Raw genomic sequence first — 23,119 nt, 5'->3', positions numbered from 1 at the left:
TTTCTGGTATACAGACTTAGGCCCTGATTCAGACCCACTCGCGAGCGGCTGTCCGCTTGCAAGTGGGTCGATGGTCTGCACTGTGCATCCGCACGACGGAGGGAGCTCCGTCGTGCGCATGCGCGAGACGTGACGAGCGAAGGACTTTCCTTCGCTCGTAGTGTCTGATCAAAGGGGGCGTGCTGTCGATGTTGATTGACAGCACGCACCCTTTGGTGGGCGTGCCGGGGGCTTGCCACCCAGACGGAGGCGTTCCCAAGGGGGACGCCTATCGTCAGAAGCCGGCCCCACTGACATCACTAGTGATGTCAGTGGGAGTGATTTTGGCTCTGATAGAGCCAAAATCACTCCTGGCCTTGCGGTTGAGAAACTCAACTGCAGGCTTCTGCTCGCAGTGGCGATGGTCGCGATGGTCAAGACCATCGCGACCATCATCCTGCACGCTCGTATATGCTGTGGGTGGTGACCCACAGCTATATGAGCGTCCAGGAGGACGCTCCATATTTATGGAGGACGGCCCTGATTCAGAACGAGCGCTCTGGTCAGAGCGTCCGGCTCTGAATCAGGGCCTTTATGTCCATGGGGGAATATAATGGTGTCTGAGTTTGATAAATTGCAGATTTTCAGTAATACTGTAGCTGGATTTAAAATGACAATTGTTTTAAAGGTAAAATCCGGTTGGTTTTGCTTTTAAAAAAAATTTGCTGCTTTGAATTCTGCAACAAAATTGTCACTTTATCAAACTCAGAGCCTGATTCAGACCCGGACACTAAGCCGCGAACCCTCGCTATGGGCGACTGACGCCTTTCTGCGTATGCGTATGCATCGCAGTGCGCGTGCGCGAACCTGTCACTGTGATCAGGAATTGTGCGCTCGTAGCACAAAGACTGAGCGCTGCTCTGAGTGACAGATAGTGCTGTTTGTGGGTGGTAACATGAGAAGGTGCTTGTGAACGGGGAGTGGTGCTGCGGGGCGGGGAGTGGTGCTGTCTGGGCGTCAAAATGGAGTTTAATGGGAGTCCATAATTAGCATGGAAGCGTCATTGTACACGTCACTTGGTTGTATTTTCAGCCTGCATTGATCGCAGTGCTTGCGGCGGGGTTGGGTCTACCTCATGCGCTGCGCGCAGCTCCGATGGCTCTCGATGGTTCTTATTAATCATACACTTCCTGGAGATGACGTGTGCTAAGAAAGAAAAGTGGGCGTCTTTATATTGGTGTGCGTTCGCTCTGCCATCGTTCTCTAATACCTAGAGGGCGTCCTTACACCGGACAGTGCGATTGCGGAACTGCATACCCGGCCCCTTTTGGATGCGAGCGATCGCGGATTAGAGAACGGGTCTGAATCGACCCCTCAGTTCCTATGGCTGTACATTTAGCCCCATGTGTTGTACAGCACATGGACAAGTGGTGTGCTTCATCCCTTGCACATATTACTACAAACTACGCTCGTTACTAGGGGTATGTGAGCGGTGCCCCATGGCAGGCCCGGATTTCCCACAATGCAACCTAGGCGCTTGCCTAGGGCCCCGCAAGTCCCAAGGGGCCCGTGGATGCCCCCTTTTGACTCGCGGGGGCCTAGACGGGCCCCCTTTCCCCAAGAAATCTGGCCGGTCAAAATGCTCCCAGCGGCACTCCCATTACGATGTGCCATCTCTGTACGTGCACTAAGCTACCTCCCTGTCACCACCCAGGACCCAGCGGTGGGCTGGGCTGAGGGGCAGGGTGCCGTCTGATTTCTGATTTCTTTGCTACATGCTCTAGTGCCGTATTCAATTGCTGGCGAAAAGTCTGGAACTTTTTCGCCTGCTGGACTTTCTGCCTACATTGCGTGTTTTTGGCGAAAACTCTTTCCGTGCGCGCGGCTTTTTGCCCTATTCAATTCCAAAGCACGCAAAAACGCGTCCAGGCGAAACTCAAACAGGCGAAAAGTGCTGTCAGATTTGGGGAAATCAGCCTGACACCCCCCAAAAGATGCACTGACATGGGGGATCACTATGGATATGGATACCCCCCGAATAGCCCTGCTGAAGGTATTTGGGGTGCTTAAATGCTCTCAATTGCTGCTATTTAGCGTCTTTAACAAGTGGTAAAGAATAGCATTTAGCAATTTTTTTTTTTTTTTTTAAAAGTAGTCTCAGCAAATTTGGGGTACATAAAAATTGGGGCAAGCATGGTTAAAAATCGCTAAAGTGTGGTTTTCAAAAATTAAAAAAACACACTTTCAGCAAACACCTGCAATCAAAAAAACACCTGGGGCATACTTGGGGGACCCACTGAAGTGTATTTCGCTAGTTTTTAAGTTTGGCCCCCAACTTTGAACTTTTTTGCCCCCAAAACGAAAGTACTTTTTTGAGGGGATCAGTTGTATTTTTTTCATCTTTTTTTGACGCAGTTTTCCTTTGGGGGACTGTCCCAAGGCTGCAGGGGTGTTCCCGCAACTTTGCACCGCAAACCTCCAATTCTGCATTTTTTTCCGCCTCCATTCACAGGCGAATCTTTTCCGCTGGTTACAAGGCGCAGACTTTTCGCACCAGCGAAAAGTCTTTGCAGTTGAATACGGTGGAAATTTTCCGACAGGCGAAATGACGTCATCGGCGAAAACTTTTGCAATTGAATACTGCCCTTAGACTGATAAAAGCTTATACGTGCTATGCTTCAAACTGCATTATACTAGATGTTATTTAATACAAGACTTTGTGTTTGACAAATGATTATGGACAAATCATGGGGCAATACACTATTAACTTGAGAGGAAGAAACCAGAATATGAAGACATTAGCACCACTTCGAGCACTGAAGCTGGATTTGGTTGTTGATTTAATAACTGTGACTGTACCCAGCAGTGCGAAAACTTGATAAAGTGTCAAAATAAACTGGTTAGAAGACTTTATTTAGCCAAGAAAAATATTTAATTCATACTGTATAGGGATTAGTTTATTTAAAGCTACACAAAGATCTGTTGTACTTAGGTCACTATTACACTTTTTTTTATAATCAATCAAAAACTGGAGAAGGTTCACTGGAAACCAGAGCGCTCTCCCAGTTATCTCTGTTTTCAGTCTCGGGTTTACTGCCTGCGTCAGCTGCGTGTTTCGCCACAGAAATAGAACAGGTGATTCTTTCTTTGTTCTTAGCCACAGGTTGGGTATTAGTTTGTTTATTTTGTGAGCTGTGCTTCCAGGTCTCAGTCGTGATGACATTAAACTTTTGGATAAGAAAACAAAAAAACATTTTTAGGAAGTGTCACTTGGGGACAAGAATCCTTTAGATTGCTTTAGTGTCTCGGCACTGAAAAATAAAATAAATATTCAGGGTCATTGTACATTGTTTTTATTCCATTTCAGGTTCAATGTTGGATATTATAAAACACGTGGTCAACAGAGGGGAACATAAGAATGGAGTACTAGAGGAATCCATCATTGCAACTATACTTAAAGAAGTTTTGGAAGGGTTAGATTATCTACATAGAAATGGACAGATTCATAGGTATGTTGTAAATTCTGTACATGGAAAGGGAACAGTTGATCCCACTGGCGCATATCATAATTTATGTTTATAAAACAGAGATCCCTCTTTCAAACAGCCCACTACTAGTTTCTAAAGCCAAGAATTCACTGTAGTGTCTAAGGCCCTCATTCAGAGCCGCACGCAAGCGGGCGCACGTACGTTAGGCGTACGTACAAAAATATTTAAATTCAATGGCTCGCTCGTATTTTCGTTCGCATCTAAAATTCCTCCCTAAACTCTGACGACCCCTCCTCTAACTAACGAGCGTACGAAATAGCGAGCGTACATCCCCGAAATGGCTTGAAAGGAACGCACGCACAAGTATAAACAGGAAGTGTCCTTGTCAGATGTCGATTACCTGCTCCTTTATTCTGCCTACCTCCATCAATCGTATCATGCCAATCAATGTATCAATTAGCTTAATTGTTTGTTTTTTTTCAACACAATGCAAGAAACTTTACTCTTGTCTGTGTTTGTGTTTACCCGCAGAATACGTACGGATGAAACATTCGCTTGTATTGTTTAAAAAACATGTGAACCACAATTAAACAATTGTACTATTGCTGTGTATCCCCGCATATTTCCCTGGGTTCATTTCTTTATTTAAATTTGCTTACGCATGTCACTGCATCAAGCCTATCCTAACTCTCCAGAGATTTCTGGCCCTGTCGAACACATGACTCATACACTAACCAATAAAATTGCTCCTGTTAATTTCCAAAATACATTAGCCAATCAGAAAATTTTTACACACTTTATCAAAAATGATTTTTAAGAAAAACACCATTGCCATCATGAGAGCCTCCGCATTCACCAGACGTGAGCTGCTGGTGCTTACGGAGGTAATGGATCGCCGGATCACCAGCCAGCCAGAACCCATGACCAACCGGCAGAAGCGCTCCGCGTATGCGGAGGTACGGTCCCGCCTGCGGTCCTTTGGATCACGCCGCAACATCGGGCAGCTGGAGCGCAGGTGGTCCGACCTGCAACGGCGAACGCCCCGCTTGCTGGCATGCTTTCGCATGCAGATCCTGGCAAGTAAGTGTTATGTATTGTGGTTTTAATGTTTGTGTTTGTGGGGCAAACTGCGTGTGCATGTTTTCATGTTTGTTCTATTTTTTATTTGTACTCATATCTGCGTGTGCATGTTTTCCTGTCTGTTCTATTTATTTTTTGTACTCATATCTGCGTCTGCATGTTTTCCTGTCTGTTCTATTTATTATTTGTACTCATATCTGCGTCTGCATGTTTTCCTGTCTGTTCTATTTAGTATTTGTACTCATATCTGCGTCTGCATGTTTTCCTGTCTGTTCTATTTATTATTTGTACTCATATCTGCGTCTGCATGTTTTCATGTTTGTTCTATTTTTTATTTGTACTCATATCTGCGTGTGCATGTTTTCCTGTCTGTTCTATTTATTATTTGTACTCATATCTGCGTCTGCATGTTTTCCTGTCTGTTCTATTTAGTATTTGTACTCATATCTGCGTGTGCATGTTTTCCTGTCTGTTCTATTTATTATTTGTACTCATATCTGCGTCTGCATGTTTTCCTGTCTGTTCTATTTATTATTTGTACTCATATCTGCGTCTGCATGTTTTCCTGTCTGTTCTATTTATTATTTGTACTCATATCTGCGTCTGCATGTTTTCCTGTCTGTTCTATTTATTATTTGTACTCATATCTGCGTCTGCATGTTTTCCTGTCTGTTCTATTTATTATTTGTACTCATATCTGCGTCTGCATGTTTTCCTGTCTGTTCTATTTATTATTTGTACTCATATCTGCGTCTGCATGTTTTCCTGTCTGTTCTATTTATTATTTGTACTCATATCTGCGTCTGCATGTTTTCCTGTCTGTTCTATTTATTATTTGTACTCATATCTGCGTCTGCATGTTTTCCTGTCTGTTCTATTTATTATTTGTACTCATATCTGCGTCTGCATGTTTTCCTGTCTGTTCTATTTATTATTTGTACTCATATCTGCGTCTGCATGTTTTCCCTCTTTTTATGAATTTTTTATTCTACTGCTATTTTTTTTTGTTTGTTTTTTTTTTTTTGTTTGTTTGGCCGGATTTGTCCATAAACTAAACGCAATTTATTTGACATATTTTAGGGGGACAGCCAAGACTCCGCCGTCAACGTCGGCGTTCCCGCCCACTCTCCCCAACCCCCAGCCAACACTCCACCCCAAATCTTTCCCCTATTCCCCACTCCTCCCCATCCTTCCCAGACCCTCTCCCGGAAATGTCGGGACTCCTTCCCCTCCGTCCCACTTCCCCCTCTCCTCCACCCACCCCTCTTCCAATTACCCCCTCCCCGGAGTCCAGCATAACTCCGCCCCATTCTTTGGGGAATAACGGATCCTCCGAGGAGGATCATGGAGGTTTTGCCGGAGCTCCCGATTTTTTTCCCGGTATGTTTTGTATTATTTTTTTTTAAAGCACAAACTGTTTGTATGTAATCATGTGTCGTGCCTTTCTTCGTGTTTTTGTGGCTTGACTTTTGTTGATTGTGAAGGTTTGCCTTTACCTCTTCCTGGTGATTTAAGCATACACATATCATACCTGTGGGAATTTGTACCTAGGCCTTGTATTTTTGCCAGCCCACACTTTTTATTTATGTTTTTGGGTTTAGGAGTGATTTGTTTTTTTAATTAATGTTTTTCTGTGGAGTCCCTATTGTTGTATTAACCCACACACTTTTCTCACCCACAGAGGAACAGAGGCGTCGGCAAGAGGTGGCGGATGTTGTGGGGCAGATGCGCCACCATGTAATCGGCCTTCTGGTGGCCCTCGACCGGCTGTCTGGCCTCCTTCGGCATTAGTTTTTTTTTTTTTGTTGTATTTTCCCAATAAAATTTTAAAGGCAAATATACGTTGTGGCTCATTTTTAAAAACCAAAACCAAGATAGTTTAGCCTGACATAAGTTCCTGCAAGGATTTCCCTTTTGTAAAAGTTAGATTGTGTTTTGTCTTTGTATGTCAAACAGACACCAGAAACACATAACAGTAACAATGTAATTTCCCTTTTTGGGTTTAGTGTCAATTTCAGATTTCTACATTTTCCAGGTTCCTACTTGGTGCGCAAGCTGCTTAGGCCAATCTTACAAATCCCAAGGTTGGGCCAGGCTTCCTTTTGGTGTGGATTGGAAAGCTGAAAACATATTTCAGTTTTGCTCATCTGGCGTCAGTACTGGTTTACCCCTTAGTCAAATGTAACTTGTGTTAACCTGGTTACACTTGCTGTTAACGTCCCAAAAAAGGAAGACCATTTCACTCTTCAAACATTTATTCACCACATAACAGAGAAAACAAAGTGGTCACTCCCAAAAAAAATACACAGTGATAAATTCAAATACAACACATACCAAGAAAAAAATAAATAAAAACACAAAATCAAGAACTGGTTGACGAAGGACCATGCCAACATGATTCCACAAACATGGCGTTGCGATATGGGTTCCAGAATATATGCCCAAAAGGACCAGATCCAGGTTTGGTAAGGGTAGCAGGAAGTAGTGAGCGTTGGAGTGCCAAAGATTATGTGAACAAACAGAAGATGGTGAGAAAAATAAAAATAAATTAGATGTTTGCCAAAAAAAAAAAACACATTAGGTATAAACACTGGAGTTTTGAACAAACTTACCTAAAAAATCTGGCCACCACATCATCGCGTATGGCCCCCCCACATACTGACCTTCGACCAACCTCGGGGGGGCCATCCTCAGGTAAGGCATCCTCTGGCTGCATTGGGACACCACTCCTTATGGCAATGTTGTGAAATATCCCACACAGGACCACAATTTTAGACACCATATCCGGCACATACATGAGCTCGCCACCAGAGCGGTGGAGGCATCTGAATCGGCCTTTTAAAAGGCCGATACAGCGCTCCACCACTTGCCTGGTGGCTGTAAGTGCGGAATTATACGCACTTTGTGGCCCTGGTGTGGGAGCCAAATAAGGAGTGAGCAGCCAGGACATGCAAGGGTATCCACTGTCTCCTGTGAACAAAAATAGACCACATCAGGAACACTGTGTATCAAGCTTAACATTGTTATGTACTAAAGGTCTCCACTTACCCAGAAGCCACGCATCACCAGCTTGTAGGTTGGTTAATTTCTGCCATATCCCTGATTGCCGGATGACGAAGGGGTCATGAGCACTTCCGGGTAATTTAGCATTCAGGGACAGGATCTGGAGGGAGGCATCACATACCACCATTACATTCAGGGAGTGATAGTGTTTCCTGTTTCTAAATATGGCCTCCAGCCGTGCTGGAGGCTGAAGTGGTATGTGAGTACCATCCACAACCCCTATGATGTGTGGGAAGCCAGCTATTTGGTAAAAATTGGCCTTGGCCACACTAAGGGCACCCATATCCAAAGGCATTTTAATAAAATGATGGAGGTGCTTGAAAAGTGCCTCCATCACTGCCCTCAGGATCCGGGAAAAGGAGGATTGGGAGATGCCCGCCACTATTCCGACCGTTGTTTGAAACGATCCTGAGGCACAGAAATGTAACACCGCCATAAATTGCGTCAGTGGTGGTATTGCTGTTGGACTGTCAATTTGCCGCTCAAGATCACTTTCTATTAATGAGAGAGTGTCTATGATGATTTTGGGAGGTAGACGGTAGCGTCTTAAAACCTCATCATCGGGCATTCCAAAAAGGGTGACACGTGTTCGAAATATCTGGGGCCTTGCATGCCTACGATGCCTACGCCTGGGACGAGTTTGAGGTTGGTCGTCTTCCGGGAGCAGGGCCAGAACAATTCGCCCCAGATCTATCTGAAATTCAAAGTTTACAATGTAAGGCTTTTGACCCACCCCAAAAGTAAGAAAAAACAACTTAGCTTTCTGATACCATCCATAGCTGCTTACATGCCGGGGTATTGTCATGATATGTATAAACTGTAAAAAAGGCAACAATGAGACGTCAAAAATTTAAAGGGTTTTTTTTTAGGTAAAAAATTGTTGCAAGCCAACACAGAAAATAACGGAAAAACACATTTGGCCATCGATGAAAACTACATTGCACACCGTACGTCAAATAGGGTTCAAATGGACCCAAAAAATGGAAAAGGGAAAAGCAAAACTGGATTATATGATGAATAAGCCGTCCAAAATGCGGTAAATTATTCGCAAATGCAAGTCACTACACCAACAGTCAAAAATGCGGTAAATTATTCGCAAATGCAAGTCACTACACCAACAGTCCAAAATGCGGTAAATTATTCGCAAATGCAAGTCACTACACCAACAGTCAAAAATGCGGTAATTCATTCGCAAATGCAAGACCAAAAATGGACTTACCCAACTCGAATATATAAGATGTCCTCAAAAAACTTCTTTGGGTCCGAAAACAAAAAAAAACTAAAAAATATGAAATGAGTGTTAAACAAATTAACTAACCACAAAACAGAAGAATACAACAATTGGCCACAAATTTGAATGCACAAAACTTACCAAATCAGGAAAGGATGTTGAAAAAATGAAAAAAATGCGAACGGAAAAACCAAAGAAATGTAGCAAAAACAAACAAAAAAACAACTCTCCAAAATCCTCCAAACGCAACCAACCAACCAAATCCAAACCACTTCACCGACAACACTCCAACAACCCCACCTCGAATCCACACACACCAAGCCATAAATAGTGTTTATTTTCCCGCACAAATTAAGGATGAATCATAGGGACGCACAATCAATGATGCGGCCGCAAACTAACGACGCATGTATAAATACATCACGAAATCACATAGAATTTCTGGATGATTTCATGCTGGAAGCAGAGACATGGCTTCAAACCAGGGAAACAATGGTCAAAATTGCGGCGGTAAGTCCTTCATGCATTTTGTGTCAATGAGTATTTTAAAACATAATATTGTGCAAGTTGTGAAGTGGCTAAATCTGCATATTTACCCAAATAGGTGAGGAGGATGACATGGAAGAGACTGCTGGCCCCAGTCAACCCGCCAAAGCTGCAAAAAAAAAAAGGCAGCCACATTTCACAAGCAAGGAGATGGAGGTTTTGATCCAGAAGTGCGTTGACATCCTGCCCCAGGCAGCCAGGAATATGAGCCAAAGCCAGAAGTGGAGAATGTGGGAGGAGGTCGCCGTTGCTGTCAATAGGGTGGGTGATTATGTCCGTCTAGCCCGGGATGTCAAACGGCGGTAAGTAAACACTTTCCCATCCTATAAACAAACCCCATTGTTAAAAAAAGGATAATGGTTCCAAATTCATTCCACAGATGGGCAGACTTCAAATATCGTCTAAAGCAAAAACTTGCCGACAGGGCTAGGCATGCAAGGGGGACAGGTGGGGGTCCCACCCCTGTGTCATTGGAGTTGACAGACTTAGAAGAGATGGCACAGGGGTGTGTGCAGGCTGTGGAGGTGTTTGGCGTGTCCAACATGGATACGGACATGCCAGACTTTGCGGCTCCTCATGTTGGCCAAGGTAAGTCTTGTGATGTCACCATCTCAGAAATGCTATTGTGCCAATATGTAGATTCTAATGTGAGTCTTTTCTCCAATTTCCTAACAGAGACAGAGGCGGATGAGTCTGCTCCAGAGGGGAGCCTTGGCCGCAGAATTTCTGCTGACTCTGCAGGGGAGGAACCAGTACATCCGGCTGAGGACCCTGCAGAAGCCAGTCCAGGGCGTGCCCCCTTGCAGGCAGTGGGCCTCCTCACAGAACTCAATTTTAAATCGGATTGCCATACGGAGATTCTGCAGAGGATGGACGCCAGTCTGATACGGGTGGCTGAGGCCCTGGAGCAAAATGCTGCGGCCAACGTGACCATTGCTCAGGCCCTGGCGGAAAATACCAGGGCCAACATCCGCATCGCCGATGCCCTGGAGCAGCTCGTTCGCCAGCACATGGTGGAGCCGACCTCCCTTCCTGCCGGAACATCCAGATCCTCCACCTCTGGCACAACATCAGGCAATCCTCCAAATGTGCCTAGCCCTGTGCCTAGTCCAGAGGCCACAACATCTGCCTCTGGACAGGCCAGCCCGATGGCATCCCGGACCCGGTCTGGCGCCCACCCTCACCCATCCAAACGGCCGAGAAAACGGTGACAGCAATGGCGACTTTTCCCACTTTCCTTCTGTGCTTGGCTCATATTCCTTTCTGGTCAAAACTTCCCTCTCCTTTCTTGTGAAATGTTTTTAAATTTTGTATTTACGATTATGTTAGTAGTTATGTTTTTTTTTTTTTTTTAGATCAAATATCTTGGCCACAAAAAAAGGCAATACAATATTATGCCAATTTGTTTGTGTGTAAACAATAAATTTTACAAAAAAAACAGACATTGTATTGTGACATTATTGTACAAATGGGTTACATTTAATCCTGGCCTTAAACGCAAAAACTGACCCCCTTTTGTTAAAAAAAAGGCCTCTTTAAGGAACGTTTAAAAAAACACATAGCGATGCAAATTCCACAGTAAACCAAAAAAAAGGGGAGCTAATTAAAAGATGATGACATTATTTTTACAATAGGCCATAACCACCAAATTGTGGCCAAAATAAAAGCCCAAAAATGTACGCTAATTGATTATGTAATCATGACATTAGCAGCTCTGATTTCCACCTGCGTACGCTTTTGTGCTATCCCAAAAAACTGCTTTCCAAACACATACCAAGCCGGATTTCAATCCAACACTAATTACTTTACTGACCAGCCACGATTAATCGCAGCACCATCGTGGAGTCCCGGGACGGAGGAGAAGGCCATCGCCAATGTGGTCGAGTAATCCTGACCCTAAGCTGTGCGAGCATTTTGAAGGGAAAGCGGATGTTTCAGTGACGTATGAGACGGTCCGAACACATTTGACGTTCGCATCTGCTAATGTATGTACGCCCCAAAAACGCTTCGCCACGCCTGCGTTTTGTCATCTCCACCCCCGTCAACACCCAAAAACGCCCTGTTCTGTCAATCACATTTGACATGTCACTTCCTGTACGCTATTTTAGGAACGAGAGAAAAAAAGCTCGCAATCTGCCGTACGCGCATGCGCGGTGTAACACCGACGCATGCGCGGTTAGTCAACATCGGAACGCAACGAGCGTACTGTTGTTAACGTGCGGCTCTGAATGAGGGCCTAAGTTTGGGAAAGTGCCGACATTGACGCAGTGTGCGACTTCAACCGCACAGGCAGTTTGTAATACAGAGACCTCACTTTTAAACAGAGCCCAGTACTAGTTTCTAAAGTCAAGAAATCACTATAATGTCTAAGTATGGGACAGTGTCGACTGTGCCGATATTGACGCAAGTGCAACTTCAACCGCACAGTCAGTTTGTAATATAGAGACCCCATGTTCATCGCGTGTGACTCCAGACCCACTGGGCATGCATAGTACTATGATCCTCCATACACCACAGCATAGCGTGACTGGCGTATGGAGAGGCTCCACAGGGCATGCGCCAGAGATCCCATTGCAAACCCCGGAGCTGGCAGCCACCACATTGCCGACGTGCCAACAGTGCCGCAAGTGTGCGTTTTAAAATGCACAATCAGTTTGTAATACAGAGACCTCACTTTTAAACAGAGCCCACTACTAGTTTCTAAAGTCAAGAATTCCCTGTAGTGTCTAAGTCTGGGACAGCGACGACTGTGCCGACATTGACGCAAGTGTGCAACTTCAATCGTACACTCAGTTTGTAATACAGAGACCCCATGTTCATTGCGTGTGACTCCCGACCCACTGGGCATGCGTAGCACTATGATCCACCATAGTCCACAGCATAGCACGGCTGGCGTATGGAGCTGCTCCAATGGGCATGCGCCAGAGATCCCATTGCGGCCCCCGGAGCTGGCAGCCACCACAGTTCCGACGTGCCGACAATGCCGCAAGTTTGCGGATTAAAAAGCACAGTCAGTTTGTAATACAGAGACCCCTCTTTCAAACAGAGCCCACTACTGAAGTCATGAAATCACTAGTTTGGGACAGCACCGACACTGACGCAAGTGTGCAGATTCAAATGCACAGAGCTGTGTGTGCCTGTGAAATATTTTTATATAAAAGTACAGGACTCACACACTTAATGATATAAAACTTTATTAGACATTCTTCTACAGCCCAGCCGGGCGGTGATACAGAAAATGCATTGGAAATCAGACGCATGCGCTGTGTAGTTTAGGAAAAGTGACACCTGGTGAACAAAAAGTTGTATTACATGTTATGACTTTTTTCCAGTGCTACGCTATGTTCTGTTATGAAACATTCTGTGTGGCACTACTCAAGGCTTAGTGTGTGGCGCGAGATGCATGGCACGCTACATGGCTGTATGGAGCAACAAACTAGCTGGGCCCATCTGTAGTCACATCGCAATGTGATTTTGACGCATCCTAAGCGAAAAAAGACCCCCGGCGCTAGCAAAATCTCACGGGACCTGGCGTGCCAAGAGGGGCTTTTTGCCACGACTAGAGCAAAGGACACTTCTGTAAGGCAGTTTTTCTGTTGCCACATTGCTCATCTTTTACCGTGTTGAGGAGACATATCCATAACTGCCTTCAGATAACGCCACACTTAGGTGTATATGATGAATATCATACATATAATAAATGGCAGCTTACAATTCAGTGTTCTCTACTGTAGGTATAAGATCTTCACTATAGAAGCAAAACGGTAGACGGGACTTTTAATCTCAATCAATGAAGACATGTTTAAAATGTATCTTCGGGATATTTTATTCAATTATGATTGACCTTCTGTGATTCAAAGCAAAGAACTATTATGATTCAGTTCAAAGCTCAAATATATTTCCTGATTTAATTTCCTTTTTGAGTTCCAAACATAAAAGTAAGCATTAGTAATATTGATGATATTAGATTGTAATAATAATAATAAAATAATAATGATATAACTTTTTCATATTTTATTCCAGGGACTTGAAGGCTGGAAATATTCTTTTGGGAGAAGATGGATCGGTACAAATAGCAGGTAATTTAAATCAGACGAATGCAAATGATTTACCAATTGTCAGAAAAGTAAAAGTAAAACAGGTGTTTAAAAACCACTTATACTTTATACAAGTTACAACAAAAAGGTATAGGAACAGGATTAAATATACTAAAAGTCTAGATAGTGGTCCAACTTACAGTATAAGTGAATAATTGACACAATGTCTATACTTGATTATCTAGTTGGCGGTGCTCCCAGGAATCAAGTACACAGTATAAATAAAAAACATTTAGCAAGAGCTAAAACAGAGTGCCCCAACAAAAGGAATCTTTTCTGTTTTAGCTCTTGCTAAATTTTTGTTACTTTATACAGGTTCTCATTTATAAGCAGAAATGGGCTATGGTGCAGCATACATCTTCCTTGGCTGTGCCGCGCGCCTTCCATTCACACGTTTGTGAAAAAGCGCAATATCTAGGCAAACACACAAAATTTCCACTTGTAGCAAAGACAGTCTCACTGCCCCCTCACTGATTAGATTGAGCCATAAAGGATCCTAAGCAGAAAGATATTGTAGAATGTATCAGGAGGAAACACACAACGCTGATCACAGGCGCTGGCTCCTGGCTCTGCTCTGCCTACCAGTAGGAGTTGGTGAAACTGGGGAGAGCGCTAATAACGCCATCTCCAGGTGGTGTTATTATCGCAGGACTTCCCCCATTTTGTTTTACCAATTTTATTTTAGTAAATCTGAAAAAAATTGTATTTCCCATTACGAGTATGGGAAATGCGATCTTCTTACTAAAATAATGCAAATTTAAGGACCTATAGTAGTTTTTTTACGAAAACTGCTCCAAAAGCCCTTTGATAAGTAATACTAAAATAATGTGAAAAGGGTGTGAAAACACCTGTTTTCACATTATTTTAGTAAAATTAATATTGGTAGATACGCTTATAGAGAAGCTAAGTACTGCACATCATACACAGTAGTGCACAAGCCCAGCGCTGACATCATCCTGCCAACGCATCGCTACAGAGAGGATGAGACGACGCAGGAGCGCAGACCCCTATATCATATTTTACTTTCAGTACTACTATTAGTTTAGGACATATATCACCAAGTCAGCATAAAAAAGATACAGTAAGGACACTATCTGCAAAATGGAATATCACCCTCAACAATGTGGAAATATACAACTCCATCCTTTGCCAGTGCATTCTCATTGGACAAATAAAACCAGCATAGTTCCGGCACATCAAAGTAATCTGTAGCTGTTCTAGAAAAATTAGAAAACTCCATTCTTACTGGGCCACTGCCACTTGAAATATGTGTGCGGGAAATGGGATAATCATGAGCTCCGCCTTCCGGCTCCCGCAGTGGGTGATGGGAGAGACGTTATGACGTCTCTCCCATAGTGCAGAGCGGGCTGGGAGGACGCTGGATGGAGGAATAGACAGCAGCAGGGTCACTGCATAGGGGGGCTACTACTGGAGGGGCACTGCATAGGGGGGACCACAACTGGAGACGCATTATAAGGGGCACTACTGGGGGAACTGCATAGGGGGAACTACTACTGGGGAGACTACTACTAGGGCACTGCATAGAGGGGACCATTACTGGGGACACAATATAAGGGGCAATACTGGGGAAACTGCATATGGGGGTCTACTACTGAGCGCACTGCATGGGGGGGACTACTACTGGGGCACTGTATAAGGGGCACTGCATAGGGGGGCCACTATTGGGGGCACGCATAGGGAGGACTACTACTGGAGGCACTGCATGGGGGGACTACTACTGGGGGCACTGTATAATTGGCACTGCATAGGGGGGACTACTACTGGGGGCACTGCATAGGGGGGTCCACTACTGGGTGCACTGCATAGGGGGAGGCCACTACTGGGGTCACTGCACATGGGGGACTACTACTGGGGGCACTGCATAGGGGGGTCCACTACTGGGCGCACTGCTTAGGGGGAGGCCACTACTGGGGGTACTGCATAGGGGGGACTACTACTTTGGGCACTATATAAGGGGCACTGCAGAGGGGGGCAGTTATGGGACATAATTGAGGATAGGGGTTAATTATCTGACATAATTAATGTAAAATGGACAGTTATGGGGCATAATTATAATTGTGCGAGGAGGGGTGCTGTTCTGGGACCTAATTAAAATTGTAGGAGGGGGCAGTTATGGGACATAATTGTGTGAGGAGGGGCAGGGTCTAAATACCGCAGTATAGCTTAGTAGCCCTCGGGCTTCGTTTTTTTATGTGGCCCACATTGTCTTAAAGGTTGAAGACCCCTGTTCTAAAGGATAGCCAAGCCTGTGTCCTGGCTGGCCAAACCCTCTATGATGGCTGAGCGAACCCCTTAAGCATGGGGCCTATTACTGCATTGCCCTGGTAGTCCCCTCATGCCACAGGTCGACCTTGCCTCTTATTGATTCCAATATACCAAACAATGGTGGACTGTAATAAAGGAGGCAACAGTCCTCACGTCCTCTTAAAACAGCAGGCTTTATAAAAGAGCAGGGCCGGATTAAGGTCTGTGGGGGCCCCTGGGCAACAAACATGTGGGGGCCCCTATTAAATGTGACAAACTGGGGGTATGTGCAATGGGAACCTTATGCAGAGCCCCCAGTAGTGTCAGTGCCCACAGTGGTAGTGCCCTGTATGCAGTGCACCCAGTAGTAGTGCCCCTTATGCAGTGCCCAAATGCAATACTCCCATTAGTAGTGCCCTCTGTAGTAATGCCCTCTGTATATAAATGCCCCCAGTAATACCCATGTAGTTGTGCCCCCAATAGTAATGCCCCCAGTAGTCATTCCCCCTGTAGTAGAGCTCTCTGTAGAAATGCCCCTCTATTAGTCTCCCCAATACTAATGCTCCCTCTAGTAGAGCCCCCAATAGTAATGCCCCCTGATTAATGCCTCCCCCTCCAAGTAATGCCCCCTCCCCAGTAATAATGCCTCCCCCCCGAGTAATGCCCCCAGTAGTAATACCCCCCCAGTAATGCCTCCAGTAGTAATGCCTCTCCCCTCCCCGAGTAATGCCCCAGTAGTAATGCTCCCCCCCCGAGTAATGTCCCCTGTAGTAATGCCCCCAGTAGTAATGCTCCCCCCTGAGTAATGCCCCCAGTAGTAATGCTCCCCCCTGAGTAATGCCCCCTGTAGTAATGCCCCCCGCCAGTAACGCCGCCAGTAGGCCGCTTGCACTAAAAAAAAAGTTCATACTTACCTTAAGCTAAGCCCCGCTTCAGCTGCAGTCCGCTCGGCTGCTCCTCTGCACTATGGGAGAGACATCATGACATCTCTCCCATAGTGCACTGCCTGAGCCGGAAGCTGGGGCTCACTTGAGCTCAAAGCCTCCGACTCCGGGTGCCGCTGCGGGGAGGGAGTCGGGCGCCCGCTGGTTACAGCGTGCGTCTGGCACATGGAGCCTCCCTGCGGGCCCTTAATGTGTGGGGGCCCAGGGACGATTGCCCCTGTCACCCTCCCCGTTAATCCGGCCCTGTAAAAGAGGCTAGGCTACATTGCTAAAATAAAACCCTGGGAGTGTCTATGTGTTACAATTGTCTATTTGGAACATACTAACAGAATCAATATAAAAAAATAAAAAAAGTGAGTTACAATTTAAATAGGAATGCCTTTATGTAGACCAGTGTTTCCCAACTCCAGTCCTCGGGGAACCCTGATGCCGGGCAGACATTATATTATTTAATTATTTATTTATTACCAGTTATTTATATAGCGCACACATATTCCGCAGCGCTTTACAGAGATCAGTCCAATCCGCTGATTCAGCGGATCGGACCGATAATCACATGGTGTATTTCAACATTGATAAGTGGTGATCAGTCTGTTGGACATGCTGAAACCGTCCAGCAAGTCCGATAGATTCAATCATTGGTCGGCCGTTTCTGGCAGTGTACTGTATGTGCTGCTGCAGCCGGCCGGCCAGACAGTATTTCTCCTGTGCCTTCACCGGGTAGTAAAGGAGAAATGTCTCAAGGTGAATGCATCTGTATACGAAGGGCCACAATGTAGCAGTCACTGCTTTTTTTCACACCAAGTTCCGTTGTACAGAATGAGATTCAGCTGCACACAGATATAGAAGTGTTGCATATCAAATTAATTACTGTAGTCTCCTAAAGCGGTTTACACCCGGGGTGACTAAGATGAATTTTCAGGTGAAATAGACGCTTGGCGAAAGCCGAGTTGCACAGGATCCTGTTCACTCGTACCAGGCATTTTGCGCTGCATGGCGTATTGAGACTAGGGGGTATATTTACTAAAGTGCGGGTTTTTAGTAATGGAGATGTTACCCATAGCAACCAATCAGATTCTAGCTATTATCTTCTAGAAGGTGCTAGATTAATGTTAAGTTGAATCTGATTGGTTGCTTTGGGCAACATCTCCACTTCTAAAAATTCGCACTTTAGTAAATATACCCCCAGGTGTGTTAGGAGACATCTGTATGCCCAGCTTTACAGTGCATGTTTTCCATAATCCATACTGGAGCAAAGGTGTGTTTATTAATGATTAACATTTTTTTAAAAGATCCACTGATGGTACTAGTTATTTCACTTGTGATTCTGTGAGGAAACCTGGAAAACATGCAGTGTTACTGTAGGGCTCCCTGAGGACTTGACTTTAGAAACACTGATGTAGAAGAATGACGTAATGTTAAGGTTTGAATGTAGGTCAAATAAGTAACAATAAAAATCTTCATTTTTGCAACCAATGAAGTAATTAAATATTTGCTTTAACCACTAACTGGCTACTTTCCCCCAAAACTGCTTAGAAATTGTCTAGTTTTTTAATTGTTTTATTTAATTTAAGTTTACAATGTATTTTTAAAAATGGATTTACATATTTCATTGAACAAAAAATATGCCCAGGGGGTGTCTCTAGCCCCCCATTGTAACATTACCTCCCACCTCCATGTGACAAGAGGACCCCCAGCAGCAATAGACTCCTATTAGCATTACCACCAATCTACAGTACTTGTGGTAATAGATCCCCAGTGACAGAGACCCGACCCACCAGTGTCCACAGGTCGCATTTTCGGCAGGGATGGTGATGTCACAGACTGATACATCACTGCCGAGGGGCTGGAGCAGGAGGAGGAAATCTGTACTGCACATGTGCCGAATGGAGTTGCTCAGTTACAGCTGGGGGGCAGGCATACATGGACTGTACGTACACATGGGATGCAGTGTCAGCGAAAGGCCAGCTGGCTGCAGATGCATCCCATGCAAGCATGCACATGATAAAGCAAAAATATAATTATGTTCGTTGTGTTGCAAAGAGGGAATGATTCACTTAATATGAGCTTGCATATACCTATGCTACTTGTCATAATCGGTACTTTCACCAAGCTTGCTGATACTGAAGGTCAAGTAGCACTGCCAACAGCAGTAAACTAGCTAGACAGCATTCACTGTTTACAATATTGCCTGGAGACTGTAGGACATACCCTTATCCCCATAGACAAAGATAGCCGACCGATTAGTAGCTGCACCTGCAGAGCTTATAAAACTGTGTGACTACTTAGCGTATATCTCACGATCATGGGAGAGATAGGGGATCTATTCAGAGGTGGACGCAAATGACGCTGACGCTGTTTCTTTGTACACAGCGTCTGTGTGAAAATATGCAGAAGGAAGCGTCTTATGTAAAAATACGCTCATCACCTTCTCTGATCCTCTGACTGCATCCAAAGACGCAGCATCAGATCAATATCGCAGCATTGGACCTCTGAGTAACATTCAGATTACTCAGGATTACTCAGGATGCCTAGAAAAACAACATTGTCGAGGCCAGGGAAACCGTGTCCATCACCCCAAACGCTCCCCGTCGCCACCCTGAAACGCCTGCAGCCTGTCAATCAACGGAATTTTTCAAGACATGCGAGCTGCGGCTCAGTGCATGTGTAGTCCCAAAAACATCAATCAATGGCTACCGAATCGGGACATCGTTCGCGGCTGAATCAGCCCTAGAGGCAGGAAGCGTGTGCAAAAAGAGACACCTAGGTTTTTATTTATCCAGTAACAATTTAGCAAAATTGCAGGTTGCCACTTTTCCTGATGAAATTGTATTAAAGGCGAAACCCAGCGATGCAAACACACTATATATTTTCCAACCAAACATGTCGAAGCTTAACTTATTTGAGAGTGCATCTATTGGTATTTGTGTGCATATAAATGTGCTTTCCCTAATGGTGCAAAACACATCCCATTGAAAGAAAGGACCGGTACAGTGTATTGTCTTTTTCATTTCTGGGAAAGTGTAAATATCAGATAGCCCTGCAAGGGTGAAAAGGCGCTCCGCTGAACTGGGAACACCCTTACAATGCAGAATTTCTACCCTTTGAAGTTAATGTGAATATCTTATCCATCATCTTTGCATTTGAGCACGGCACCAGGAACATTTCTACAGCTAACCCAAAGGCACAATGGGCTCAATTCAATTGAACGCAAATTTAATATCGCCGAGAAGGAGCTCCTGGAGCTAGTGAATTCAGCGCGCTATGTTGGAGAATGCCTGTTCTCTCGCCTTAAATATGGTATGTTGTTTCCGCAGCTTTTAGGGCAGAAAACTTCATTGCGCCAGCAGTTTTGTCGGATTTCTGCTCGTGCGCGCTGAATTTAATAGCTTCGGGAGCTCCTTCCCGGCGCTATTCAATTCCAGTTGAATTGAATTGAGCCCATTGTACAAGGACTTGGTGACGAGTCTGCTTTAAAGCTTTAAGCTGACATTTTCTGTGTAAGTTGTTGATCTTTATGTCATAACACTGTCCTACTTTTCCAAACTGTTCTTCTCCTGCAACTCCCGACAAGTAAACAGTGAAACTGAATGGAATGCTGAGGTCTCCTCTTACAGCAAAATGAACAAGTAGCCAAGCCTGGGCATTTTCTGTGCCTGCACCCTGGCATGCTGTAGTTATCTGTGTGATGTTATTTGCTGAGCTCCTTCGCTATCATGGTGTAATGGAAAAGAAATGCCTGGCCGGAACCTTTTGCGTTACAGGTGCACAGTGGCATCTAGCAGCACGGGCGATCCCTTTTAAGAGGATCACTACTGACTAAAATATATTATTTAAACACAGCCACTTTTTTTTAATTATAATCTATTTATGATATTTGCAGGTGCTAAAGGTCATTTATGATCTTCACAATGTGCAGCTCCAGAGGCATACCCTATCTTCACTTATGTCTGTGTTACTGCATCTAATTTCATAAGGAAATACATGGACTTGTGGGCCAAGATGACATCTGTGGGCGTAAAAAATTTAGCGCAAAGTTTTTTTCTGTTAGTTAAAAATTTGATGTAGTTTTGCTAGATAAGGTTATATACATGATATCACATATATGAAAAATGCGTATTTTCATTTACGCAGGGTTCCTCACAGCATTTCTCTTCCTGCATAAGGGTTTAATTCTCAAGGCCAGATTACCAATGGGGCCTCCACATAAAACTAGGCTCATTGTCAGGACAGTATGACGATAACCAGCCACCAGCTGGTCACACGGTCGGCCATAAATCATATAAAGTATTAAAATTGTATCTCTATTTTCCTCAGAAAATGTTGTAATTTTTGTACTTTTACCTATTTAGGGAGACATTGGAGCTGATGGTGTATGAGTGTAGACGCCCAAGTACTACTGGCCACACCCACAGAGCACTGATCACACCTCCTCACAATAGGCCCATGATCATTTTTAGTCCCAGGCCCATGAAGCTCTCAATCCGGCTGTGTTGCTTCTAATGGGTACTCAGGAGGTGCCAGTAATCAGAATGACTTTGCACTATTTTGGCTTCACTTTATATAGGAAATGTCCTCCTAAGAGCATTTCATCAAACACAAAAATGACAAATGTAATGTAATACAAACAGTCCCCATGTCATAAGGGCCATAAGGCAGGGCCGTAACTAGGGGTAGTGCGGCCAGTGCCATGGCACAGGTCACCGCAGTGCAGGGGGTGCTATTTGGGCCTGTCAATTTTCCTGTTTATTATCATTCTCACTTGTAGCTTCCTCTTCTTATATCCCCAGCATCTCTTGGCCTCCCCTATCTATTCCCTGGCCCTTCCCCTTGAGGCCATGGCCCTTTTTCAGGTGCACTATCTTACGTTCCCAGTTAAAAAATGGGAGAGGGGGGCGCCAATGCTCTCTCTGGCACAGGGCACCAAAAAGTCTAATTACGGCTCTGCCATAAGGGGCAACATAAATGAAGGAAAACAGTAATATTTTTGGCAACCAACTAAAAAATGCGGTTACTGAAGAGGAAATTCCTAAAATGCTGTCAGTATGAACTTTGTGACTTATACACTCGCTACCATGTGTTCAACCAGACCCAGAGTTCTGTACACAAAAACATAATAAAAAGGTGCAGACTGATTTTCTAGAGGTTATTTCCAAAATCAGGATGTGATTAATCATCTCTAATTAATTCTAGATGGATAAATGGGCCCGTGTGTGCAAATAATAAAGCATGTGCACTTTTGTGAATGACCTTTAATGTGACATGCTGAATTTCAACACAGTACTTGAGAGCAGAAATTTCAAACTCTCTGTAAAATTTGACGACTATTAAAGAAGAATACAGTCACCGCAGTCTTACTGAGCTGGAAGCCAATTAATTTTCCAATCATCTGAGATATATTTTATTTTATGTTTCTTTAAGCTGAACCTGCAGAGCAGGAGTATAAGCCATAATGTCTATAATAAACCTGATATACGAGGGCTGACAGAAAATAGGGGTAATTGAAAGCAAGAATTACTTTTTGTGCTCTCCTGGAACGTAGTACAATATATATATTATATAATCAAAGTAGGAAAGTAGGACGCAAGAATTGAATTCCCTGGGACTCTATCTAGGAAGACTGATTAGGAGACCCCAAGTAATTTAATCCTTTTGAGAGAGTTGAGCTGGAGGATAGAGAATGTAAGAAAAATTACATAATAATAGTAATGGGCAGAAATGTACTTTAGTGCATTACGGATTTATGTAATTAAGAAATGGCAGATTTGTGTAGACTGAATAGAAATGTATCAAAGTTTCATTCAATTTTTTTTTGTACATAAATTGGCTCCAGGGATTTGGCAATTCCTAAATTACTGCAACATCTTTCAGTCTGCAGCAGAACTTAAAGAAATATATGAGCGCTTGTAACTGTACTGTTTTGTTACAGAGCTGTATAATATGGTCATAATATGATCTGAGCAATACAAAAGTGGGAGAGTCATTATGGGTTGGGTCATTTCCCAAATGGCAATGCTCAACGGAAACTGCGCGAGTGCATTTCCTTCTGAGGAGCCAGGAATATCGTCATGTTCCTCATACTGATTTCAGACTAGTCGCAGTCATTCATCAGATTATATGCTACAGAAAAAAGGTTTAGTTTTGTAGATAAAGATGCATTAAGGAATCTCAAGGAGGGGAAACTGCCAACTGAGGGCGCATTACCGTTTTTTTGTGGGTTGTTAGTCATGCAAAATTTATTTTTTTGCATGTAATGGTTTGTTGATTATTACCATAATTGGGATGTCTTTTACATCATCCAGACTAATGAAAGTGTATAAAACTAGTAAGATTCATAATGTCTGAATGCGAATCATGGAGTATTAAGCCCTTACTCTCATGACTTATTTAAGACATAAATGAGCAATATTTTAAGAAAAAAAAATT

At 44.0% G+C, this 23,119-nt stretch overlaps 1 protein-coding gene across 1 annotated transcript in view; it reads left to right on the top strand.

Moving 5' to 3' along the window:
* STK39 (serine/threonine kinase 39) overlaps positions 1–23,119 on the top strand; it is a 451,027-nt gene that overhangs the window by 96,023 nt on the left and 331,885 nt on the right. The window contains exons 4-5 of the mRNA XM_088474896.1: positions 3,347–3,488; positions 13,411–13,466. Coding sequence (XP_088331022.1) covers positions 3,347–3,488; positions 13,411–13,466 — 198 coding nt within the window. The remainder of the gene's footprint in view (positions 1–3,346; positions 3,489–13,410; positions 13,467–23,119) is intronic.

The sequence above is a fragment of the Taudactylus pleione genome, unplaced genomic scaffold (genome assembly GCF_031769625.1).
Source record: "Taudactylus pleione unplaced genomic scaffold, aTauple2 ptg000156l, whole genome shotgun sequence".
In the NCBI taxonomy this organism is placed as follows: domain Eukaryota; kingdom Metazoa; phylum Chordata; class Amphibia; order Anura; family Myobatrachidae; genus Taudactylus; species Taudactylus pleione.
This window is presented reverse-complemented; position numbering and strand designations above follow the sequence as displayed.